The sequence below is a fragment of the Vanacampus margaritifer genome, chromosome 13, assembly GCF_051991255.1.
Source record: "Vanacampus margaritifer isolate UIUO_Vmar chromosome 13, RoL_Vmar_1.0, whole genome shotgun sequence".
Taxonomy (NCBI): domain Eukaryota; kingdom Metazoa; phylum Chordata; class Actinopteri; order Syngnathiformes; family Syngnathidae; genus Vanacampus; species Vanacampus margaritifer.
Genome location: NC_135444.1, coordinates 16,920,583 through 16,944,063, shown reverse-complemented (window position 1 = coordinate 16,944,063; position 23,481 = coordinate 16,920,583). Strand labels below are relative to the sequence as shown.

The 23,481-nt window shown below is 39.8% G+C and overlaps 3 protein-coding genes and 1 non-coding gene across 6 annotated transcripts; all 4 read left to right on the top strand.

Moving 5' to 3' along the window:
• The first annotated feature begins 2,312 nt into the window (after positions 1 to 2,312).
• ptgfr (prostaglandin F receptor (FP)) lies at positions 2,313 to 7,764 on the top strand. Of its 3 annotated transcripts, XM_077584911.1 has the most exons (5): positions 2,313 to 2,318; positions 4,417 to 4,515; positions 5,389 to 6,197; positions 7,052 to 7,117; positions 7,222 to 7,764. In XM_077584911.1, the coding sequence occupies exons 2-5, from the start codon at positions 4,476 to 4,478 to the stop codon at positions 7,552 to 7,554; spliced, it is 1,248 nt and encodes a 415-aa protein (XP_077441037.1). In that variant the 5' UTR covers positions 2,313 to 2,318; positions 4,417 to 4,475; the 3' UTR covers positions 7,555 to 7,764. The 3 variants fall into 3 exon arrangements, with proteins under 3 accessions (XP_077441037.1, XP_077441036.1, XP_077441038.1); XM_077584910.1 differs by lacking the exon at positions 2,313 to 2,318 and having other exon boundaries at positions 2,327 to 4,515; XM_077584912.1 differs by lacking the exon at positions 2,313 to 2,318 and having other exon boundaries at positions 2,327 to 4,515; positions 7,052 to 7,550.
• A 274-nt stretch (positions 7,765 to 8,038) lies between these two features.
• On the top strand, positions 8,039 to 10,196 carry btf3l4 (basic transcription factor 3-like 4). The gene is made up of 6 exons (XM_077584074.1): positions 8,039 to 8,184; positions 8,402 to 8,463; positions 8,583 to 8,696; positions 8,795 to 8,996; positions 9,497 to 9,562; positions 9,889 to 10,196. Exons 2-6 carry the CDS (start codon positions 8,410 to 8,412, stop codon positions 9,933 to 9,935), a joined length of 483 nt encoding a protein of 160 aa, XP_077440200.1. The 5' UTR covers positions 8,039 to 8,184; positions 8,402 to 8,409; the 3' UTR covers positions 9,936 to 10,196.
• Positions 10,197 to 11,610: 1,414 nt separating this feature from the next.
• Positions 11,611 to 23,027, top strand: zfyve9b (zinc finger, FYVE domain containing 9b). The gene is made up of 16 exons (XM_077584234.1): positions 11,611 to 11,755; positions 13,838 to 14,418; positions 14,507 to 14,606; positions 14,703 to 14,905; positions 16,170 to 16,281; positions 16,572 to 16,694; positions 16,788 to 16,943; positions 17,720 to 17,944; positions 18,019 to 18,101; positions 18,870 to 18,974; positions 19,042 to 19,192; positions 20,109 to 20,189; positions 20,357 to 20,519; positions 20,898 to 21,003; positions 21,080 to 21,259; positions 22,498 to 23,027. The coding sequence occupies exons 1-16, from the start codon at positions 11,692 to 11,694 to the stop codon at positions 22,657 to 22,659; spliced, it is 2,595 nt and encodes an 864-aa protein (XP_077440360.1). The 5' UTR covers positions 11,611 to 11,691; the 3' UTR covers positions 22,660 to 23,027.
• On the top strand, positions 17,118 to 17,189 carry trnap-cgg (transfer RNA proline (anticodon CGG)). Its single transcript has one exon. It is a non-coding gene; the product is annotated as a tRNA-Pro (tRNA).
• Positions 23,028 to 23,481: the final 454 nt, after the last annotated feature.

The following is a 23,481-nucleotide window of genomic DNA, read 5'->3' as shown; positions in this document are numbered from 1 at the left end:
GCCGAATGACGGCTCATATCTTGAAAAAAAAAATATTCAAATTGAGTCACTTGAGTCTCAAGGCACCGCTGTAGATCAACACAGCTGCCTCAGTGTTGCTTCTGGAACTGACATAGTTGTCAGATGGGGGATTACCACGCACGTCCGCATCTCCAGAGGACTGCTACAAAATCCCGTGTGTTACTTATGTGTTTGACCACAGTAGCCGGCGCCCAGTGCGGAATCTTAACGATCTCAGGTGCGCTGAACCAAGACGATGCGTGCGGCGCCGGGGCGCTATGCTAAGTTGACTTATGTGCCCCGCATACAGATGACTGGGCCCGTCAGGTGGAACTAGACAGCTTGACTTGTTTTCTTAAAAGGCTTCACCAGTCAAGCGAGCTGTAAATGAGCCTCAGCGGCCTCTGACAAGGATGCTCCGGAGCGACGTCATTATTTCCGCTGACCTTGAATGTAACTGAAGAGGTCAACACTACCGAGGCGTTCCTGTTAAGTACGTATTGTGTATACAGTGGGTATCCTTGTGTATTCATTTAAAATTGTGAGACAACCTCGCAGGCATATAACAGTGGGTATACAAAGTCTACACACCCCTGTTCAAATGACAGATTTTTGTGATGTTATAAAATGAGGCCAAGATAAATATTTTCAAAACTTTCCCATGATTTAAAATGAAGTAAAAAATAAACTGAGATAATGTGGTTGCACACCCTGTTATAACTGATGATACGATTTAAAGTGACTGATTAACCCCAACTAAAGCTCAAATGTTCTAGTAGGCTTTTTTCAGGACATCTGTGTAGCCAAATCTTGCCGCACAAGCCGTGGTCCACAGAGAGCTTTCACAGAATCATAGACAACATAAAAAATACAATTCATTTGTATTAAACTTGCATTATCAATACAAATACTCATGAAAATATTATGACTAGTTTCATATTTGTTCAGCTTCTGGGGGGGACCAAGTGATTAAAATAACAGGATTGTATAAGTTTCTGCTGACACCTGCTGGCAGTAAATATCACAACATCTAGAAATATTCCTTATAAAGTTATAGTTTTTCTTAGTTCACCATTAATTTTGTATTTATGTATATTACACAAATTACTAACAGGCACTACTGTTTCCTTGCATGCAGAAATCATGGCAATTGTTGTCATAATTATACACTTTACACAATAGACACCTGCACAATCTAATAAGACCCAATAATATGTTTCTGCAATATTGTTGTTTTTTTATTAAATATTTAACACAGTTGTGATTAACAGCATAAATATTTTTTTATGAATACATTAGCCTTTTTAATCATGACACAATGGAGCTTCAAAATAAAAATAAAAATGGGGAGAGTATAATACAGACACTGATATACATGGAGGCAGCCACATCCCAGTAAGCTGAGGTAATTGTTCTTCTTTGCAGAGGATAAATAATGCATATCATCTGTGGGTATTATGTTTTATTTGACGGTTTTATTATCTGTCTGCATGTGTTCATCCAACATTTGTGTTTAAATAGCCGGTGAACTATTAGCTAGGGCTTTAGTCCCCTCTTGTGACAGCTTTAGGGTATTTCAGAAAGAGCATAAAATAACACAAAAAGGCAAATTACTTAGCAAATAGCTCAGAATATGAATATATTTGTGAATAGTGAACCACTAATAATAATAATTTCAAAAAACACCGCTGCAAAGTACAACGACAATGAAGAACATATGAAGGCCTTTTTCCTCATTAATAGTCTGTAAAATGGCTGGCTGGGGACCGTTTAGGGCCACTTGGGCCTGCGTGATGGCGAGAAAATGACGACAACGAGTACGAACAGAGGAAGAGTACGTTTGATACCTGTGACTTCTGGTGTTGGAGTGCTTTTTGTCATTAGGTGCGGGACAGTACCGTGAAGCCAAAATTATGGCTTATTTTCTATTACGACGACAGTCGAACACACACCAGCCATCCCGGGTCCGGGCTAGCCTATTAAGGCATCCAACAAAAAAGATGTGATTTTTGGTCTTGTGCATGTGGATCATATGGCTCACGTTTTCGTCTGTGACAGCACACTTGCAGAGCGTGATGTCAAACTTGGGAGAGGATTTGGGAAGTGATTTGGGGTTGTCAGGCATCTCAAGATACATATAACTGTGATGAATGACCCAGTCTCACTTAATTGGCTGGAAAACGACTATTTACTGTCTATATATATATATATATATATATATCATTCCCTATGATCCAGGGATTAGCATTTTAGCTAGCATACGGAACCAGGAAGTAGCCTGTGCTAACTAACAACAACAAAAACATCCTACAACAATTGTGAGTATGACCTCTTATTGTTAGTTTATTTAGTTGTTAGAGGAATGTATTATGACATTTGAATCACCATGGGAGCATTCACTCCTCCTCCCCAGAATAAAGAATGATATGCTCCTCCTGTCCCTTGCAACCAGGAAATAGCCTGCTAGCTAATTACTGTACAAGCTAGTCGTCCCACAAACTGACAATGTAACATTTCTAGAAAGTTTTTTTTTTTCCACTTTGGCAAACAATTCAAAATGTAGAATTGCTTAATGGAGTGAGTCCAATTTTAAATTGCAAATGAGTCACTTTTCAGTTTAATATATACTTCCGCCAAATGTTGAGGATTTAAAAAAAAAGAAGAAAGAAAATCTGTTAACCATCATTTTAGTTGTCAAACCTGTTCTTTTATTTGTGTCTCATTTCTGACACCTTCTTTACCTCAAAATTGGCCCTTGATGGAAAAATAAAGTGCTTCCAAACAGAATAACGTCGGCTTAAAATCACCACTTTAGCAAACAATGCATGATGGTGGGGAGACTGCAAACCATTTGAGGTTCTATTTATATTGACAATTAAGATCAAATCCATTCATCAGCACAGTGGTTAGCAAGACAGGAGCTGTCCCGTCTTCCCGCAACCCCAAAACAACTACGATGCCAAAACACTTTGATATAATTTTTAATTCATCTTACGTTACCCCTCTCAATAAAGGGCTTAAAAATGAATTGATTTTTAAAAATATGCACAGGAAAAGTGTAAAAAAAATCTCCTTGACTTCAACTAACAACCCTGCCCCTCGTTAACACGCAATGCTTGTCTCTCACATTCTTCCTTGACATCAATTACTACTTTCCTAGTGCCTTGACAGCATTTTGTGGTATCTTAGGACGTTTGGGGAAAAAAGCATATTAATGAGTTTTTCAGCAAATAGCCGAATTGAATATTTGGTGTATTATTGTACTAAAGTTGCCCTCTATCATATTTCTTTATACTAACCTGAGAATGCGTCATAGATTTCAAACATAACAGGAAATGTCGCAGTACATGTTTGGGCATGAATGACCACAATTGACCCTTAACAAACTTGTGGTAAAGAAAAAGAAAAAATAAGCTACATAAGGTCGACTCGTAATTGGTATGCGGTCATAGAATCACTACGCATCTTTGTGTCCACTTAGTAGAACATCCCACCCTGCTTTTCTCTGGTAGAAAATATAATCCAATGTGAATATTTTTTCGGGCAACAGCCGGGGAGAGAAACACTGGCATCTGTCTATGAGTAATCAGTCACCAAATTCATTTTGCTCGTTTCAGCCAGTTCTGCATTGAAGGAATAGGTGAACAAATGTTCAGTGTGATTGTTAGGCAGAAATCATTTTTTTTAAACCTCAGTCGTCAAAGTCTTCATTTCCTAGGAGAGGATAATTCCCACAAGATGTGTTCGTCCTTCCTTGCTTGCGCCACCGTTCGATGTGTTTTTATCCATCATCCAGTTCCTTGACATTGTTTCCGGACCATCTGGTTTCCTGCACACGCGGGATATTGTCTCTTCAATTTTTCATAAGGTCATCTACTGCTCGACCCTCCCTCCACGTTCAGCGTTGCAATCTCATGTTGAGAGAGCTGCAGATTCAGGCCAATTAGTGGAGCCCAGGTTTGAAAACAAACATGGCGAAGCAGCATTTAACTGTTTTGCTGCACGCAAATGGGATCAATTGGCATCGGAGGTGAAGTCGGCCGCAAGTATAAATGCTTTTGAACACAGATTAAAAAGTATTATATAATATAATGAGATGAAATATGTTCTAATATTAGTGAATGAACTTAAATTTACAAAATTGTAACATGTTCAAATTGGAACTCAATCAAGTATATCTAGATTTGCTTGACCAGTTTGTGATTCATTGGATTTATCACTGTATTGTGGACCTTTATAAGGCCCACAGTGGAAAGAACCTTTCGGGTGACCACACACACACAAATGCATTTACAAAGGTGTGAACTTGTGTGTGAGTAATGCTCCATTATATTGGTTGGAAGATCTGTCGCAGTAGGAGGACGCGCATGTCTGATGGACAGCACTGAGTTTTTTTTTTGTTTTTTTTTTTTGCAGCAGCTGGAGTCAGAAGACCGGAGATTGCACTTCTCTGCCTCATACGAGACATCGACTGGATGTTGAAGCTGACTGCTGAGAAGCTTCATGAAGGCTCAGGTAAGAAATCTTTTCCATGCTTTTTGTTTGTTGTTTTTCTAGAATGTTAAGTTGGATTTTTTTTTAAAGTAAATCTACTCTGTAGACTCTTGACATTGAAAGGCACTTTATTGCTGTTTTAAGTCCATGAACATGACAAGATTCTGAGTTTCAGAACGGAACCACTTCCTTTTTATGGTTGCCACTGACTTGACTAATATCCCATTTCTTTGCATTCCATTCTAGTTGTTTTATTTTTATTTTTATTTTTATTTATTTTTTATTTTTATTTTTATTTTTATTTTTATTTTTATTTTTATTTTTATTTTTATTTTTATTTTTATTTTTATTTTTATTTTTATTTTTATTTTTATTTTTATTTTTATTTTTATTTTTATTTTTATTTTTATTTTTATTTTTAGATCCATGAAATTCATGTTTGTTGTTCCAGTCAAAGAGCTGCCAAATGCCAATTTGGTCACTTGTGTCATTTTTCTTGCATTACGGGAATGCGCTGGCCAATTAACCTTTTGCGAGTCCAAAAGGTCGAAGTAGTTTTGAGCCCCTGAAAATGGAAGTAGTCAAATTACTGTAATCACTAAATGGTCATTGTAACCATTTGGGAAACCTATTAAATTAAAGTTGAACGTACACTTCCGTCATAGTTCGCATTTGATTTAAAATCCATTGTGGTGGTGCGCTGCTCAAATTAATGCACGTTTTTGTATAGTATTTATGGTTCATTTGGGACATTATAGCGATGGTCATGGGCACCCCTAGCTCGTTTTGGGGGCTAGGAAGCACCCCCACTCTTACCCCCCACGTCTAAAAGATGGTTGGTTTGTTCCAATCTCTCGCAGATGTTTTAATAAAAAATGATGTGCCGTCTTCCAGATTTCATGCCCACTATGTCGACCAGTGAGAGTGCTGATCTGACTAGCTGGAAAGAGGCCACGCCCACAAACATCACCTGCGTCAAGAAGAATCTATCAGTAACCACCTCGGTCATCTCCATGACCGTCGGCATCCTGTCCAACAGCCTGGCCTTCTTCATTCTGCTCAAATCCTCCAAACGAAGGCCGCTGAAATCCAGGGCGCCCTTCTCGGTGTTCGCCGCCAGCCTGGTGGTCACGGACCTGCTGGGCCACCTGGTCAACGGCTCCGTTGTGCTTTACGTCTACAGCTTGCGCAAGGATTGGGAGATGTTCGATCCCCACGGCAGGGTGTGCAACCTCTTCGGCGCGACCTTGGTCTTCTTCGGTCTGAGCCCGCTGTTTCTGGGGAGCGCCATGGCCATAGAGCGCTGCATCGGGGTCACCAAGCCCTTTTATCACTCTACCGGGTTAGCCTTCCGCCACATGAATAAGCTGCTGTCTGTCATCTGGTTGCTGGCCGCCCTGGTGGCCGCGCTGCCGGTGGTGCTGATGAAGTCCTACAAGGTGCAGAGGTCCAGGAGCTGGTGCTTTTACAATTTGGACCGGCCCGGCGACCGGCTGGATGTGTTCCTGCCTTCGCTCTTTGCTCTGCTGGGCTTGCTGGCTCTGCTGTGCTCCATCGTTTGCAACGCCGTGACCAGCTGCTCCCTGCTGTTGTCCACAATGCACCGCAAGCATCACAGCGGAGGAACGGCTTACCACGTTGAGATGATCTGCCAGCTGATGGCCATCATGCTGGTTTCGTGTGTTTGCTGGGGGCCTTTATTGGTAAGCAGAATGTTCCTGGGTCAAATATGACCCACTCCATGTTTAGCCATCATAAATAAAATAAATGAACACACCATAAAGCCACTACAGACTAATTTCATGATTTTATTTGGGTGTGTAAATACCTGAAAATATTAATTAAATATAATAGAAATGAATGTATAAAATCTTTGTATCTTTCTACCCCCATTTTAGCCCCTTGTGTCACTAATGTTTTACAGTATTTCATACATTTAATGTAAATGCATTTAATATTTAAATAAAAATAACATACCAAAAATAATTACAAATATCCTATTTTGTGTACATTAAAAATACTTTTTCTCTGGGTTGTAATTTATTTATTTATTTAATGGGTCAATTTGACCCGCAGTATAACGGGAAGATAAATTGAGCCGTTCAGACCTATTTATTTATTGTTCCAGGTGCAAAAAAAGTTCAAATGTGTTTTTTTAATAAGAAAAATAATCCTCTATAAATACTGTACATTAAAAATATATATAATTCTGGAGTGCGCAACTTGGCCACTAGGTGGCAGAATAATACGGTCATGCAGTTTCACTCAACTACCGCGAGTCAGTAACTTGCAGTAATATTAGTCATTTTTTCCCAGAGGATAAAGAAAATATAGCTGGGAGTAATGTTATACTGTCTGTCTACATTTGTTCTTGCACGTTTTTGTTCAAATATTTGTTGATTAACAACAACAAATGGGAACATGGCGTTTCCCATTACCTATCATTTGAGCAGAACTAAATCATACCACACTACTATTTACCCACTATTATTTCATATACAATTAATCCTATAGTATTATTTGATTTATTATGCATTTTATGTATGACTTTGTACAGACCCGCATCATCCTTCTCACCTCCAAAGACGATTATGATCCAGCATCCGACAAACTGCTTTTTCTGGTGCGTATAGCCACGTGGAACCAGATCCTGGACCCGTGGGTCTACATCCTGCTGAGGAAGGCCGTGCTGAAGAAATTCTACCTCATGTTACAACGCTGCTGCAGGTCCAAGTCCCGGGAACCAGTGCACTGGCAGCACAGCTTCTTGCAAAGCTCCAGTCACTCCAAGTTGGGCCCACCCGCATGCCTCCTCGACGGTTTACTCGTACAAAACACTCACATCAGTCTGTCCGACGACGCCAAGACCGAAGTGTTTCACGTGACGCTATCCATGTGGAAGAAAGGCTGAAAAAAAAGTGGGAATATATAGTGAACATTGGTGGAATATTGTCAAGGCGATACCAGTTAGCATGTGATGTAAATGGAGTAACTTGTGCTAACTCATGTATGTTACAGTTTGTATTTGGTGTAATTCCTCATGGCTTCACTATTAAATAAGTGGTTGTTATTTTGAAAACACATTTCAGACAAGGGCTTATTGATGGATCAGTAGTTTGAAAGCACATCACATGTAATATTATATTAAATGTCATCTCTTAATGTACCGGTATTAAGGCAGCTGTTATTGCCAATATCAAGTCATTTGTACAATGTGAAAAGTGTTCGTACCTACACAGCGGATGGGACTCAATAAAAAATGATAAAATGTGTGAGGGGTGTATTTGAAAGATGGCACAGTTGACACTCGTAAAAATTACATATGAGATCATTTTTAAGTGTGGATGAAAATGACTGGTAAATGATTACTACAATAATAGCATCTATGAAATTACATGAGTGATGCCAAACAGTGGTTTACATTGACATACTCAAACTTTATTTATAAAGCACTTTAAATAAAACAAACGTAGCGTAAATAAAGTAGAATTATAGTGAAATAAGTTGACGTACTACCTCAATCATCCAGAAGATGGCGGCGCCGTTTACAAACGCCTCTATTTAGTCGCAACGAGGAAGAGGAGAACTCCACATCCATTTGTGACTAATAAAAACGTCTTCTTAAATCTACATCTTTTAAACAAAAAATTAAAAATAAAAACCCGCATGCCTCCGTGGAAACTTGACCAGGTTTGAGTATTAAACATTGCAATGTTGGAGTACGTGCTGTGTCGCGTCGGAGACGTTTAGTGTATGTTTTGTTTTGTTCTTGTCGCGCTGCACTAAAGTGGAGCTAATAATAGCTTGCTTCATGTCGTGTGTGTGTTACTCAATACTAATTTTAACAATTGGACATTCATTTGCATAACTTGTCGTTTGGCTTCAGCTGCGTGTTGTGTTACCGCAGGTAACAAGATGAATCAGGAAAAATTGGCCAAACTTCAGGCCCAAGTGCGGATAGGAGGAAAGGTAAGTGCGAACCCGGAAGTGAGTCACAATGTACTGTTTTTCGCCCTTTATTACTTTTCTAATTAATCCAAGTATATGTAGGCAAATTCAGACAAAATTCAAAAATGGTGTGGTTTTAGGGTTCAGCACGCAGGAAGAAGAAGGTAGTTCACAGAACCGCCACAGCAGATGACAAAAAGGTTCAGAGTTCCCTAAAGAAATTAGCTGTCAACAATATAGCAGGGATTGAGGAGGTAAAAAGGACCGACTGCACAATATGCAAGTGTTTTCCTCAAAAAGTTTGTGGGGGAAAAAACAGGTATAAACTGTCTTTGTGGCTTCATCCTCTCAGGTCAACATGATCAAGGACGACGGGACGGTGATCCACTTCAACAACCCTAAAGTACAGGCCTCGCTGTCGGCCAACACGTTTGCCGTCACGGGCCACGCTGAGACCAAGCAGCTCACCGAGATGCTGCCGGGCATCCTCAGCCAGCTGGGGGCCGACAGCCTGAGCAGCCTACGAAAGCTGGCTGAGCAGTTCCCTCGCCAAGGTGGGTCCGCGTGTGTATCAGATGATGGGAAGTAGGCGAGGACATCGCAATGTATAGAAAGCAAATTTCAAATCGCAAAGGCTGCAATTTTGAAAACTAAACAAAAAATAAGCTTGTGCTTCATTTGGATTGGTTGGTAAGTTTTATTTATGTATACTTTATTATTATTTAAGTTAAGAACTCTCATTGAAGTGGATTTTATTAATTCATGGTCCATTTCCTTAATTTTAGCAGAAACCTAACCTATAAAACCAAAATATTTATGTATAGTATCTCTGATATTGTTTATTATAATACAGATTAATTTACTTTATTGGTTGTGTTTGTTGAAGAGGAAGAGGACCTTGAAAAAAATAATAATCGCAATATTGAGGGTAAAACAATAAATCAATTACAATTACATTATTTTTCAAAATTGTTTAGCCCATGTGGGAAATAACCAAGTACAAATACTTCGGATTTTTTCACTGAAGCATGAATGTGTTGTTTTCTTATTTCAGCACTTGACAGCAAATCTCTAAAAGTAGAAGATATCGAGGAAGAGGAGGAGGATGATGATGTTCCAGGTATTTTTTTGTGTGTTTTTTGTAGGGATAAAAGCCTGATACACGCATGCCGATTTAAGCATCTAAAACAATTTTAAATTGTGAGTGATCCCACACATTATGAAGGGGAAAAATATGACCCACGTGTTTTTACTACTCTTGTTGTGTGCGGGTGCGCAAACATTATTTTGCAAATTGATCACACCCCATGATACGGAATAATCATCAATAATCAATGCTCAAATTTGGTCCGATTATCAGGATGTTTGTACCCCATACAAGTCGATGTACACGTTGACTATCGTGTATGAAAATGATTTTGGATGATTTGATTTGTTGCCGTGCAGATTTGGTGGAGAACTTTGACGAAGCGTCCAAGAATGAAGCCAACTGACGACTGCGCCAAAACCAGAAACACTCTGCAATGTTCTCACTTCCACTAATTCAGACATATCAGAATGGAGACACACACACACACACATGCACACATGCAACAGAGACTTTTTTTTTCCCCTCAGATGTCCAAGCCAGCTGACTGGCTTTTAAAAAAAAATATATAAGCTTCTGATGTCAACAATTTGTCAGTCGTTTTAAATGTCTTAATTTGTTTGATTGTTTATTTGTTTATGAAACAAAATAAAATAGATTAACATTTTTGGAGCGTGCTGTCGTCATCTTTCACAATCGGGAGTGTCAAAAAAATGAAAGTGTCAAAAAATAAATTAACAACAGCACGGCCACAACATTAGGTACACCGACCCACATGATCTAATGAAAGAGTTGTGTTGTGTTTTGCATTACAAATTGTTGGGGAGTCCCAAAACTGACTCAAAGTAATTTTTACTTTATAACGCGAGTAATTACCAAATACAACTACGACAATACAGTATTAGAATGTGTTTTTAAATTTTGCCACCCACCAAGTGTCCAATCAGGTTTTAAAAAGTCAGTCTGCATGTATTCGTCCGCTTTGCTGTTGCTTTTTTTTTTCTGTTTGTCTCATCTTTGTTTTTGTTTTTTTCCAGTCCCTGTTCAAGATGGCCGTCATTAGTAGTAGTAGTAATAGTAACAACTCATACACATAAATAGATAACTGAGGTAAATTAAGTTATATTGTTAGCCAAAACAGCAGCACGGAAAATTAAACTATCCATGCAACTTATTTGTGCTGCCACATCTACCTTGCTTCTTATAAAAGTCCAATAACAGTAACATAATTACCGCTAAATGTTATGGGAATTAAAAAAAACTATTTTTTTTGTTAAAAGTTGTTACATTACAATAACAAATTTACTTCTTTACATCAAAATTTACCAAGAGAAGAGCATTGTATTATAATAAAGTCTCCAAAATAGAACTTTATTTTTGTAATATGCCTTTATGCTCTTAAAAAAAATAAAACTATTCTCAAATTGTAAGTGCTTTTAATAATTTCAGAGCTAATAAAGATATAAGTAATTAGTTTATCACATACATGCAGTGGATATAAAAAGTCTACACACCCCTGTTCAAATGCCATGTTTTTGTGATGTAAAAAAAAAAAAAAAAGCTAAATTATTTCCAAACTTTCTTCACCTTTAATGTGATTTATACAACTCAATTTATTATTTTTTGTTTAATAGGGGAAGTAAAAAAAACAAACATAATAGGAATAATGTTTGAATAAGTCTGCATAAAGTCGAAATTTTGAACAATTACTTTTGTCTGTTCCATCTGAAGAAAAACAGCCCCCTTAGCACACAATTTATTCCAAATTATTTTGCAGACCGCCAAACTCCGACTCGTGGACTTCTGGAATCCGGGAACCCCATTTTGAGAACCCTGCTCTATCTAGCTGATTAAGCAAAAAAAACAAAAAAAACAGTCAGTTATGATACAAACTCCAATTATGAATTTGGTGACCTGAGTGCAAACCAAGTGACGTCACGACAACTCCTTTGACGCAATCATGGGTCATTCATGCACACGCCTCTTGAGTTTCCACCTCTTGAAGAGCTGCAGAGAAACACAAGGGGGAGGGAGGGGGTCGCTCACATGAGGGTAGAGAGGCAAAGCGTCCCCCCCCCCCACCCTCTCCTTCCCTACATCCTTTCCCCAACCCATCACCATCATTTCTGATGCTGCTGCGTGTGTGATGTAAGTGCAAGATCATGTTGAAGTTGTTCTCCGCGCGGGACGACGACAACGAAAGCCTCCTGGGGGGCATCGCGGAAGGTGAAGTACATATTTTTTCCCCCCCTTGCTTGTTACTCTCCATCCATGCTGCCTTCGCATGTGCGTCACAATGACGATGAATGATGATGTTTGAGCGTGAAAAGCGCTGATGCAGCATTTATCCACCACCTTCTTTCTCTCTCTCTCTCTCTCTCTCTCTCTCTCTCTCTGTCTCCCTGTTGTTGAGCCTCACAAAAATTAATGAATGCATCAAAAATGAGAAATAAGCAATAAATGGAGTGTCCCGTTGGCCAACACCGGACGAGTGTCGCATTGGCGAGCTCGGCGCGTTTCCAATCGGATTGAACTCAATGCGTCACACAACCTGGAGCATGCGTCACACTTTTAGCACCGTATTGATGTGTTTTCACCCAGAATAGCCTGGGAACGTGGTGTTAATACATGTTGGTGGAATTTGTGCTGCAAAAACACGTGCAATTGTCATGTGGTCATATTTTCCCCTCCCCTTTATTGCCATGTGCGCTAGTGATGTAGTCTGTTGTTATCTTGTATGCAATTTGACGTTATGAGGAGTCACGAAAGAAGGAAAATGCAGGGAAGTTGTCCTCGCTTTACGACGGCGGTGGATCCGTTAAACGGCGTAGACGAGACAAGCGAGTACGTATACCCGAACGCGCCGTAGGGTTTTACTAATCTACACTGTCACGTAAACGATGCATCGGGTCTATTTTGGTGTCTAGGGACCACTCATAGTTGGTAATTACCCCCAAAACGCCCTCATAATCCTGGAGGAGCTCATTAATCCAATTTTTAATCTTGAATTTATTAAACCTAGAGTTGTAATTTTATTCACAAACTTTCAAATATATTGTAATTTCAGCCTCACATTTACAGACCTAATTTTAATCTTGACGATGTATATGGGTGACCAAATATTAATGTCGATCTTGAATTTAAATTTCGTTGGTATTCAGGCATAACATTAATAATAATCTTAATACCAATCTCAGTTTTACTGTGCATCTCAACACTTTTCTTAATCTGTCATAATCTCGATTTAAATTTTTATTTTAAATTTAAACATGTTCCAAGGCAATCCCAGGCCTTCAGTAGTAGTGCCAATTACAATCTCAATACTAAACTAAACACCTGTTCTAATTTTAATCTTAATATCGGTTCTAATGGCAATTAAAAAAAAAAATCTTAAACAAAAATTTAAAGCTACTGAACGTAGAATGTTCCATTTCGAATTGCTACTGCCACCTGCTGACAAAAAAATGAAACTGCACATACCCTTCTTCACATACACACCACACACATTACGTCACATCCGCAGACAAGGCGTGGGAAATTCTAACCCAATCCAGTCTGAAAACTATTGGCCAGAGGCCTGCAGGAGTACCCATTGTGAACAGCTAAAGTGTTAATCTACAAATTAGAAGGCATTTTACTCATAAATGGTCAAATAAAAAGCTTATTGTAAAGTTATCTTTGGGAAAAAGTTCCATGTCCGAATCGAATCGCCAGGTACTAGGCAATTCACATCCCTAATGTAAAGGTATAGCAAAAGTACTGCACAGATACTAAAATCTAGATGTAATTCAAGTTCAAGTAAAACAATACAGTCCAAAATGCACTTAAGCACAAAAGTAAAGAGTAAAAGTGTTTTTTTTTGTTTGTTTGTTTTTTTACCCAAGATTTCAAATGATTTATTCTGTAACCTCAGTGTGCACCAGCTTTGTCACACCTGTACAAAAATGTCATTTGAAAATACTAAAATTTTTGTCATCAAATTTCAAGGTGAAAAGAAAAACATTTCTTTTTATTTTAAATTTTTCAAAAATTAAAAAAAATATTTCAAAAATGACCAGCAGGGGGAGACAAAACGGGAAGCCTGACGGGTTTCCTTTCAGCAGCCCGAGTTTCTTAGAGATAGTGTGAGAAACTCAGTCATCCAGGAGGGGCTCAGAATTGAGATGCTGCTCCCCCACATCGAGAGAAGACAAGATTAGGATACCTCCTGGACGCCACTCTTCTTGTTTGTTGAATTTCTTCTGTGTGTTTAACAAAAAATGACATCTGCAATGCTATCAAGCTAACAACATGCTCTTCTTGAAACAGATGAAGGAGACAACCCAACCTTCGGTGACACCAAGCTTCCCTGGCTAAGCAGACCTTATCTCCTGGTGCTCAAAGATGCCGGAGATATGTCCAAATCAGGGCAGATCAGACCAGAAGTCCCTTCTTCCAAGTCCTCCTCGGATGAAGCGGTCACGCCGTGCGAAGAAAAACCCGCCGAGACGCTCCACGTGGAGGAAGGCGGCTGCACGGTGACCACATGGGGCGAAGGCCAGGGGGAGGAGCCTCTGGTTCTGAGTCTGGCCGAGGAGGAGAGGAAGCTCAAGACCTCCAAGGAGGACTCTGTGATCGAGGAGAAGGAAATGGAGGAATCCGAAGACCTCCAGAGTAGTTTCAAAGATGCTGCGTCCAACGGAGGAGAAGAAGGAAAAGCCTCCGCATCCACCCCGGTCGTCCCCGACAACGAGTCCGGGCCGGTCGGCATCCTGACCAAAGACCGAGCCAACGCCTTGGGGGAGGTCGCTCCGGTCTGGATCCCGGACGCCGAGGCCCTCGTGTGCATGAAGTGCGACGTCAGGTTCACGTTTACCAAACGGAGGCACCACTGCCGCGCTTGTGGCAAGGTGAGGCTCGTGCGGCGTCCCGGCTGGCGTCTGGTGCACTTTTGAAGTCATTCAATATATGTGTGCATGCGCACGTGTGTGTCGTCAGGTGTTTTGTGCACTTTGCTCCGGCCTGAAGTTCAGACTTACACATCTGGACGGCAAGGAGGGGCGGGTTTGTGTTTCCTGTCATTCAAGCCTCATTAAAAGTGAGACACTTATGTTTTATTTATTTTCTCAGCCGATGATCTGTGTTTGTTTTGTGGAAAACGCCGCAACAACAACAACTGCCATTTTGCTCCCAGGCACGTCACCGAGGGGGAAAAGGAGGGTGTGGTTCGCGGACAAGCTCCTCATCGACAAGCAGTCCGAGTCGGCCCCCGCCACGCCGGTCAGAGGGCACGCGTTCTCGCCGTCTGTGAGCAGAGCGGCGCGATGCGGGATGGCCAAAGGTCCGGCAGGGTCGCCGCAGCTCAGGAGAGCTTCCAGGCCACACGGGGGCGCTAATGTAGGATCACACAAAAGAAAACGCTACAGTTGTCTGAGTAGTAATCACATCTATCTTTAGTGCAATCTCTTGCTTTCAATGTTGTATCGTAATATGATATTTAAATTACAGTGCTATGGTTATCAATCGCCATTTATTTGTAAATTTTAATCTTCATTGTAATCTTGAAATTTAATTTCAAAGTGTATTGTGATGTTAGACTCGATCTCATCCCTGAATTTCAAACTCAGCCCTAATTTTATCTTCAAGATGGACCTCATCTAAATCCACATTTTCAATTAATACAAAATCTCAATCACCTGCTAAAATCGAATCCCATTTCCTGTTGTAAAGGGTCTCAATCCTAATCTTTATGTTGATTTCAATCCCAGGGCTAGTATTAATCTTGGTTTGAATCCCATTGGACCAAATTCAATTAGTCGTCTCCACTTTATTTAGAATTTTAATCTTGAGCTCCATTTCAGGCCTAATCTCAACCTCTATTTTATTTAAAATTTTATTCTCAAACCCAGCACTAACATTAATCTTCGTATTAATCAGATTTTAACCCCAATGGTAATATTTATCTTAAATCCACTGAATTTAAATCATAATCTCAATCTTGGACCAAATTCCAATCATTATCTCTAATCTTCTAATACCAGTTGTAATCTTAACACAACCTAATTCCTAATTAGAGCCCCTATTGTAGTTCATTTTCAATTTTGTTCTCAACCCTATTCTCAATTTAACTCTTGTGTCACCCACAATTTTAATGGGGGAACCCCCCCCCCCATTTTTTTTTTTTTAATGATAATGTGTTCTCTGCAGCCCCACTAGTCTAAATATGGTATTCTGGTTAATATTGTGTTAGTGGACTATGAGTTAAGCGGCCATTTTGCCACTTGCTCTAATCACAGCTCTTCTGTTTTCTGAAGCTGATCTGTGATTGGTTGTTACCTGAGATCTGAGCGACTGTGATGTCATTTTCACTCGACAGCAAGTGACAAAATGGCCGCCGCCTGAGATGGATGAAAACGGCTGGATTTTGCCGCATAACTCATATTCCACAAATGTAATATTAATCAGAATGTAATGTTTAGACTTGTGAGGTCACATATAACATATTCTGGTCACAATGTTTAAATGTTGACTTCCCTTTTAACTATGATCTGAATGTCAGAAGTAATTCTAACCTTATTCTCAAATGTAATTTTGATTTCAGTTTTATTTTTAACCCTCACCATCCCAATCACAGACATAATCTTAATTTCACCTCCCCCAGGAGGCGTGTGCTCCTCGAAACTGGGGAATGTCCACTCTAGTGAACGGCTCGTCTAACCTCATCCCGCTGGAAGGCCTGCCGCCCATCCTCACCTCCACAGGAGTCAAAGGAGGTTTGTGTGTAATATATCATAAAACGTTTTAGGAGGGGACATCAATTACTGATGTTTTTTTCATTATTCAAGGCAGAGCTCAGTTGCTGTCCTGGCGGTGGTTGACTTCAGTATTGTCCTAAAACTTAAAGTTACCCGACCTTGCGGCTCGAGACAATTTCACACTGATTTATTTTCCAGCAGCATGAATTTATTTGGCGGTCCCGCAGATAACAAGGCCAATGTCGGAGTAATTACATCTCGGGGTGCCCTTCGCCTCTTCAAAGCACTTTAATCTGCTCCCTCCTCAGATTACACCGTTGAGGAGCGGCCCTCCGAGACGTTGCTCATCCAAGAGCTGGAGAGCGGCCGCTCCAACCCTCTGGTGTTTGTCCTCAATGCCAACCTGCTCGCCATGGTCAAAATGGTCAACTGTAAGTTGTTGCCCCCCCCCCCCCCCCCCCCCCACACACACAGTTTGTGACCCTCAATGTACCCGTTTGATCTTACTACACGCTTGTGGACAGATGTTAACAGGAAGTGTTGGTGCGTGACCACCAAGGGGATGCACGCCGTGGGACAGGTGGAGGTGGTGGTGCTCCTGCAGTGCCTGCCCGAGGAGAAGAGCTTCCCCAGGGACATCTTCAGCCATTTTGTCCAGCTGTACAGGGACAGCCTCTCGGGTGAGGACATTTCATTAGGTACACCTCCTCTATCTAATGACTATGAGTCGAACATGGTCTGTTGTTGCTTGTTTGTTTAGGCATAGGATTCTCATTTGGGGTTCTAATCCTGGACCAGCTTTGTTCGGGCACTTGTCACATGGGCCACCAAAAAGGTCATGTGCAGCTTCTTGTGGCTCGTTGGTCTAGGGGTATGATTCTCGCATCGGGTGCGAGAGGTCCTGGGTTCAATTCCCAGACGAGCCCGTTTTTTTAAAACGATCATAACATTGAAGCCACTTTGTCGCACGGGGACATATGTGACAAGTAACAGGGTTTTTGCTTAAGGCCTATGTGACAAGTAAGTGGGTCGTAGTCCAATCATGTTTAGGTTGTCACATGGTGGCACAAGGAGGAGGGTTTTGCTGCATGGGCTCGTTGCTCTCGGAGTATTCCTCTCACTTTAAAAGGAATCTGATCAATAATCCCTTCTTTGATTTTTTTGTTCCACCCCCTCTTTGTTTACTTATTTAAAAGGTACTTGGACAGTAGTTGAAATTTCTGTATCTTGTCGCATCTGTCACAGGATGCGAGTCAATGACGAGCTATCCCAAACTTCTTACAGACTGAGCCAAACAATTTCAGTTGAATTGTTCAGATGTGTCACAGGAAATATTGTCTGTTTTCCAGAGCTACGTGAAGCAGCATGTGGCTCTTCATCTGATATCCTCTGTCCCAGGCTAGTATGACCTTGAATACTGCATTCTGCGTCTAACTGTTGACTTTCGCACCCACAGGGAAGGTGATCAAACATCTGTCTCTGTCGCTATTCGGCGGCCGCTACCTGGGCAGCGACGAGCACGCGGGCCTCTTGTTTGTCCGTCCCACCCGTCAGTCCCTTCAGGGTCTGCCCCTGCCCAGCCAGCCGTACCTCTTCGGCCTGCTGCTCCACCGGGCCGAGGTGGTCTGGGCCAAGACCTTCCCCCTGCGTCTCATGCTGCGCCTGGGGGCAGAGTACCGATGTGAGTTCCTCCGGTCAATGCCTCCGTGGGGGCCCGAATTTTCACTTTGACTTTTTTTTCCTCTTTTTTTGCAGTTTACCCTTGTCCTCTGTACAGCGTACGCTTTAGGAAGCCTTTGTTTGGGGACATCGGCCACACAGTCATGAGGCTTTTAGTGGTGAGTCACAGTTGTGTGCTGTTCAGAAGCTTTCAATTGGATTATTATTATTATTATTTATTTTATTTTATTATTATTATTATTATTTTAATTATTATTATTATTATTATTTTAATTTTTAATTTTTAATTTTTAATTTTTAATTTTTAATTTTTAATTTTTAATTTTTAATTTTTAATTTTTAATTTATTTTATTTTAATTTATACTATATTTTATGTCATACTATTTGATACCTTTTTGGTGTATCTCAGAAAAATAAAATACAGTGGTACATTGAGAGTTTAGTTTTATTTGTTATTATTAGGGTTACCACCGGGGTACCCTAACCGTGACCATAATCCTAAAGGTATCTTTCCACATGGAAGTGAACGGTTATTCTGTCCCATCCCCCATAAAAAAAAGTAGCACATTCAATAAAGAAAATAGTTCCAATTAAATAGAACATAAATAATTAAGCAATTTGTTATGATATGTCATGTTATGTAGCGGGTCAAATTGACTCATAGACAACTAAAAATATTCATCAAATCGTGTGTAATGAAGTTAATATTTAAATTCCAAGTCAGACTCTGTATGGCGGGTCAAATTGACCCAGGAAATCAATTGCTGTTTCTAACAAACTAACATAAAGGGTAAAAAGGTTTGAAACTACCGCATCGATAGCATTCATTAGCTCGTCTATGGTGTTTGCCATTATGTGTTAGCATTATAGTGAACTTGAAGGCAAAGTTATTGTGAAATTATGCCGCATTTTCCATCCTGTGCAGGACTTTAGGAATTTCCGTTATAGTCTCCCAATGGTGCCGGACCTCACGGTGGACCTGGAGGCTCAGAAGACCTGCATAAAGATACCAACTGCCGGCTACAACGAGGTGAGACCAAAGATTAGCACAATTTGAAAGCCTTTTCGTTGATGGCTCTTGTTTTCTGTCACATCAGCTGATGAAGGCCATGAACAAGTGCAACGAGCACGTCTTAGCCATGGGGGCATGCTTCAACGAGGAGGCCGACTCGCACCTCATCTGCGTGCAAAGGGACGACGGCCAGTACCAGACGCAAGCCATCAGCATCCACAACCAGCCACGGAAAGGTAACCGAGCATATTTTCAACGCTAGAGGATTTTTCGGGGGTCATTGTTGAAGAAAAAAATTACAAAATTCAAATGTTTAAGATAAGGCCAGTTATCCTTTATTTATAACATTGGCCTCCAAACAAGAACATCTGAGGTGGGAGCATTTGGAATGTTTTTACTTGGTCCAATTCAATTGAAAACAAATTCTAAAGGTAGGCTTCAGATCACCTGTGACCTTAATGAAGACAAAAAAAAATGCATGAATTGATAAATAAAACCTGCGATTGGCTGGCAACCAGTTCAGGGTGTACCCCGCCTACTGCCCGAAGCCAGCTGGGATAGGCTCCAGCACCCCCGCGACCCTAGTGAGGAAAAGCGGTCGAGAAAATGGATGGATGGATGGATGGATGATAAATAAAACTGGTCTTTTTGAATTATTACAAATGTGTAAATGTTTGAGGTCCAACCTCACAAAAATGTCATGTAACTTGTAACTTTAGCCACTAGAGGGTGCTGTAGCACTCCAATAAATTGTGTTGATTTTTTCCCCCTCCCACATATAACATAATTGTATGCATTGCCACCAGTAATGATAAAGCAAACAAGCTGATAAAGTACAATTTACCCTAATAAGTCAAAATTAAATGTAATTCATTCCAGTTATTATTTTAATGCATTTAATTCTTCTTCTTTTTTTTACTGTGTTTAGATTAGTGGTGCAGGAAATAACTTACTATGATTATTATTATTATCATGATGATGATGATGATGATGATTATTATTATTATTATTAGTAGTAGTAGTAGTAGAAGTATAATTGATATTTTATAATTTGGTTTCGCTTTAATGCCACATATAGTCTACACGTGATTGTTTTATTTACAAAATATTTCAAACTAATGTTTTTTTCTCTCTTTTTTCCCACTTCTCCAGTGACTGGATCATGTTTTTTCATATTCAGCAGCGCACTGAAAGCAACTGCAGGCTACTTTGCCAAGTCCAGCATCGTAGAAGGTAACATCATCCACGACAAAGTGGACTTTACTCACTCATTACATTCATCCCCAATCTTCATCTTTGTTCATATACTGTAAATGTGTGTGTGTATACTTGAACAGCCTGCTTGGCACTGTCTGTCAATGTTGACAAATTGTGTGTACGTGTGTTGGTGTGTGTGCCAGATGGGCTCATGGTGCAAATTACCCCGGAGACGATGGCGGAGCTGCGTAGGTCGTTGCGGGAAATGAAGGACTACGCCGTCACCTGCGGCCGCGTGGACCGAGCGGACAGCCAGGAGCTCGTTTGTGTGCAGTGGGTGGAGGCCAAGTGCGCCCTCAATAAAGGGTGGGGCACCTCAACCTGCTTGGAGTTTAGCGCTCTTCATCCCAATCTGAATTCATGCGCAGCCAATACTTTATGATGTTATTCATGTTTCAGTTGACAGTTTATACTACTCTCGATAAATCATTAATGGACTTGCAAATGGGGGTAGCGCGGTGAGCTAGCGTTTAGCACTTCTGCCTCACAATTCTGAGGTTCTGGGTTCCAGTTTCAGCCCGGGCTGAAATAATCATCATAATAATAATAATAAAATATCTATTTATATAATATATACAAATGGCAAATGGTAAATTTATTAATTATTAATGTATTAATAAATACATTCATTATTAATTAATTTATATAATATATATTAAAAACAATAATATATGTTTTCTTCAGGATTATAAGCCCCATTGATGGTCAATCCATGGAGTCCATCAGCAGTACAAAGATGTTCCAGAAATCCGAATACAAAGAAAACGGGAAGATTATCCACTGGACAGAAGTACGTTTGACTCACTATTCAACCATTTATGTTATTTTGACTTGCAAATGTTTTTCACTGGCTGTTGTGTGCGCAGGTGTTCTACCTGCAGAGGGCCGAACCCCCTAAAGGAATCGCGGCCAACATCCCGGAACACAACCGGCTGACGGAGAGGATAGCCAGGGCCTTTTGCTTGGCGCTGTGTCCGTACCTGAAACTCCTCAAGGAGGACGGCATGGCCAAGTTGGGGCTGCGTGTGACCTTTGACCCCCAGCAGGTGGGTGTGCCACTTCATTAGGGACACCTGCGCATTCCTATAAGAGAGACAAAACAGTCTGAGTTGACAAAGATAATATTAATGTTGACTTTTGATTGACACCGTCAGAGAGGTATTCGTTTAACAATGTTATTGTCGTTCACGGTCTCGTACTGACAGCATATTAGAATGACATCTCAGTATGATGGGAAAAATAGATAAAGGATAATTTCATTCAACGATGGCGTCAACAAAATGTTCAATAAAGTGTATAAGAGGAATATTTGTAAAGTTCATATGTATTTACAGTTTTATATGATTATTTTTTTAATCTTTGTTTAGATTTGAAGTTTTCCACTTGTTTTTATTTGACAATTTTTGTGAAAGGACTATTCTTATTTTTATTCAGACTGTTATGATTAATAATTATATTTCAAATTTCAATTTTATTTGAGCAAAAAGTGATTATTTGAATTATCCATGAACCTGGACAATATATAAAGATTGGATGGATTAATTATAATTGTTATTATAAAGAATTAATCCATACAAATTTATAAATTTTTCTCCAAGCTCTTATTTTTGTTTGAATTGTATTCATATTTCAGATAATCTCAGATTGGATTTAAATTGACATTTTAAGTGTTTATAATTGTTGCTATAAACATTTATTTTCTCTACAAATTTTCAGAAAGTAATTAGTAAATTAAAATTTTCTAACCAAAATTATTGTCTTTATTATCATTATTTATATTATACTAGTACATGTTATTTCAGACCGCACAATTTTAAAAGTAATTATTAATTTTATTTTTTTAATTGGTGGTAATTTCAATTTAGAAAACTCAATGTATTTATTTGCTGCATTTTAATGTATTTTTTTATTACAATAATTATTATAAATATTGAATTGAATTAATATTAATGTATTTGCTCCTACTTCATGTTTAAAATAACATGATTTTAATTGATGTAAACATAAATTGTGGTAAAGGTCAACCCATAATTTCCCCCCACATTATGTTGTATGTGCCCCACTAGTCTAAACAACCAATCATAGATCAGCTTCAGAAAGCTGGTACGCCGTGATTGGTCGTTACCTGAGCCCGAGCTGAGCAACTGTGACGTCATGGATTTTGCTGCGTAACTAATCAGCGTGCCATTAGATTAGTGGGAGAGCACAGAACACATTCTGAAGAATGTTTTGGGTTCATTTCGACGTTAAATATTGTCCTTTGTGTCTTTGCTCACAATTTCAGGTGGGCTTCGTAGCAGGCAGCAACGGGCACCCCCTCCCTCCTCAGTACCTGAACGCCTTGGACAGCACGCTCATCCCCGTCATCCACAGCAGGGGGCGCAAGAGAGGCGACGAGCCCATCGTGATGGAGCTCATCTTTTACATCCTGGAGTTCATTACATAGAAGCGCCACAAACCCAACAATATTCGCATCTTTCTCTCGAAACTCATCGAGGAAAATCCACTCACGGGGACTAAGGTTTCACTCGTGGTGGTTTTCTGAGCTTACCCAGCAGCAACGTGTCAGTGGGTGTCAATCAATCAAGCAATCAATCAAATAACCAAACAAGAAATCAAATAGACAAAGCATTAGTAGCAACCTTCACAGCTCGTGTGGGGAAAAATACCTTTAACGTGGGGACTGAATTTTGCCCCCGCTTGTTGAAAAAAAAAATGACTTAGTGAGTAGTGGATGCACACGGAATGAATGCCTGACGGATGCCTTTGATCGGAATGTTCTTGAATTGCCTGGAATTAAACTTTGCAACAAAATTGACTCGTCTCTGGAGTGTTTGCAGGGTGCAGAGAAGCTCAGTAAACGTTGGCCATCTTGGGCCTCAGGGTGAAATTTCACAATAAAATGCATTATGACTTTTACTTTACTTTTGAATGCACATGTAACCGTTCAGTGTTTAAGAACTTTTTCAATAACTTGTTGTTCTAAGAGGATGACGGCCAAAATTCAAAACAAGTCTAAGTTTATTCAATTGTGTACTAGTAACTACATTGTGTTATACTGACAGTTTGGTCCTATTTTTAGATGTGGGAACATTTTATCAAAATCAAGAAATGGTTTAATTTTTTTTTACTAAAATTCAAATTGAATTTAAAATGACATGTATATTTATTCAACTTTTTAAAAAATTATTATAGTGGATATAAAAAGTCTACACACCCTTATTATAGCAGGTTTTTGTGATATAGATACCAAGATTGAATCAGAAGT

Bases quoted from the DNA above. Each gene is read 5' to 3' on its own strand.
- ptgfr (XM_077584911.1), top strand. From the start codon at position 4,476: ATGTTGAAGCTGACTGCTGAGAAGCTTCATGAAGGCTCAG. The intron at 6,198-7,051 runs GTAAGCAGAATG...GACTTTGTACAG, and splicing joins TTTGCTGGGGGCCTTTATTG to ACCCGCATCATCCTTCTCAC. The intron at 7,118-7,221 runs GTGCGTATAGCC...ACGCTGCTGCAG, and splicing joins CCGACAAACTGCTTTTTCTG to GTCCAAGTCCCGGGAACCAG.
- btf3l4 (XM_077584074.1), top strand. From the start codon at position 8,410: ATGAATCAGGAAAAATTGGCCAAACTTCAGGCCCAAGTGCGGATAGGA. The intron at 8,464-8,582 runs GTAAGTGCGAAC...GTGTGGTTTTAG, and splicing joins AAGTGCGGATAGGAGGAAAG to GGTTCAGCACGCAGGAAGAA. The intron at 9,563-9,888 runs GTATTTTTTTGT...GTTGCCGTGCAG, and splicing joins GGAGGATGATGATGTTCCAG to ATTTGGTGGAGAACTTTGAC.
- zfyve9b (XM_077584234.1), top strand. From the start codon at position 11,692: ATGTTGAAGTTGTTCTCCGCGCGGGACGACGACAACGAAAGCCTCCTG. The intron at 14,607-14,702 runs GTGAGACACTTA...TTTTGCTCCCAG, and splicing joins TCATTCAAGCCTCATTAAAA to GCACGTCACCGAGGGGGAAA. The intron at 17,945-18,018 runs GTGAGTTCCTCC...CTTTTTTTGCAG, and splicing joins CCTGGGGGCAGAGTACCGAT to TTTACCCTTGTCCTCTGTAC.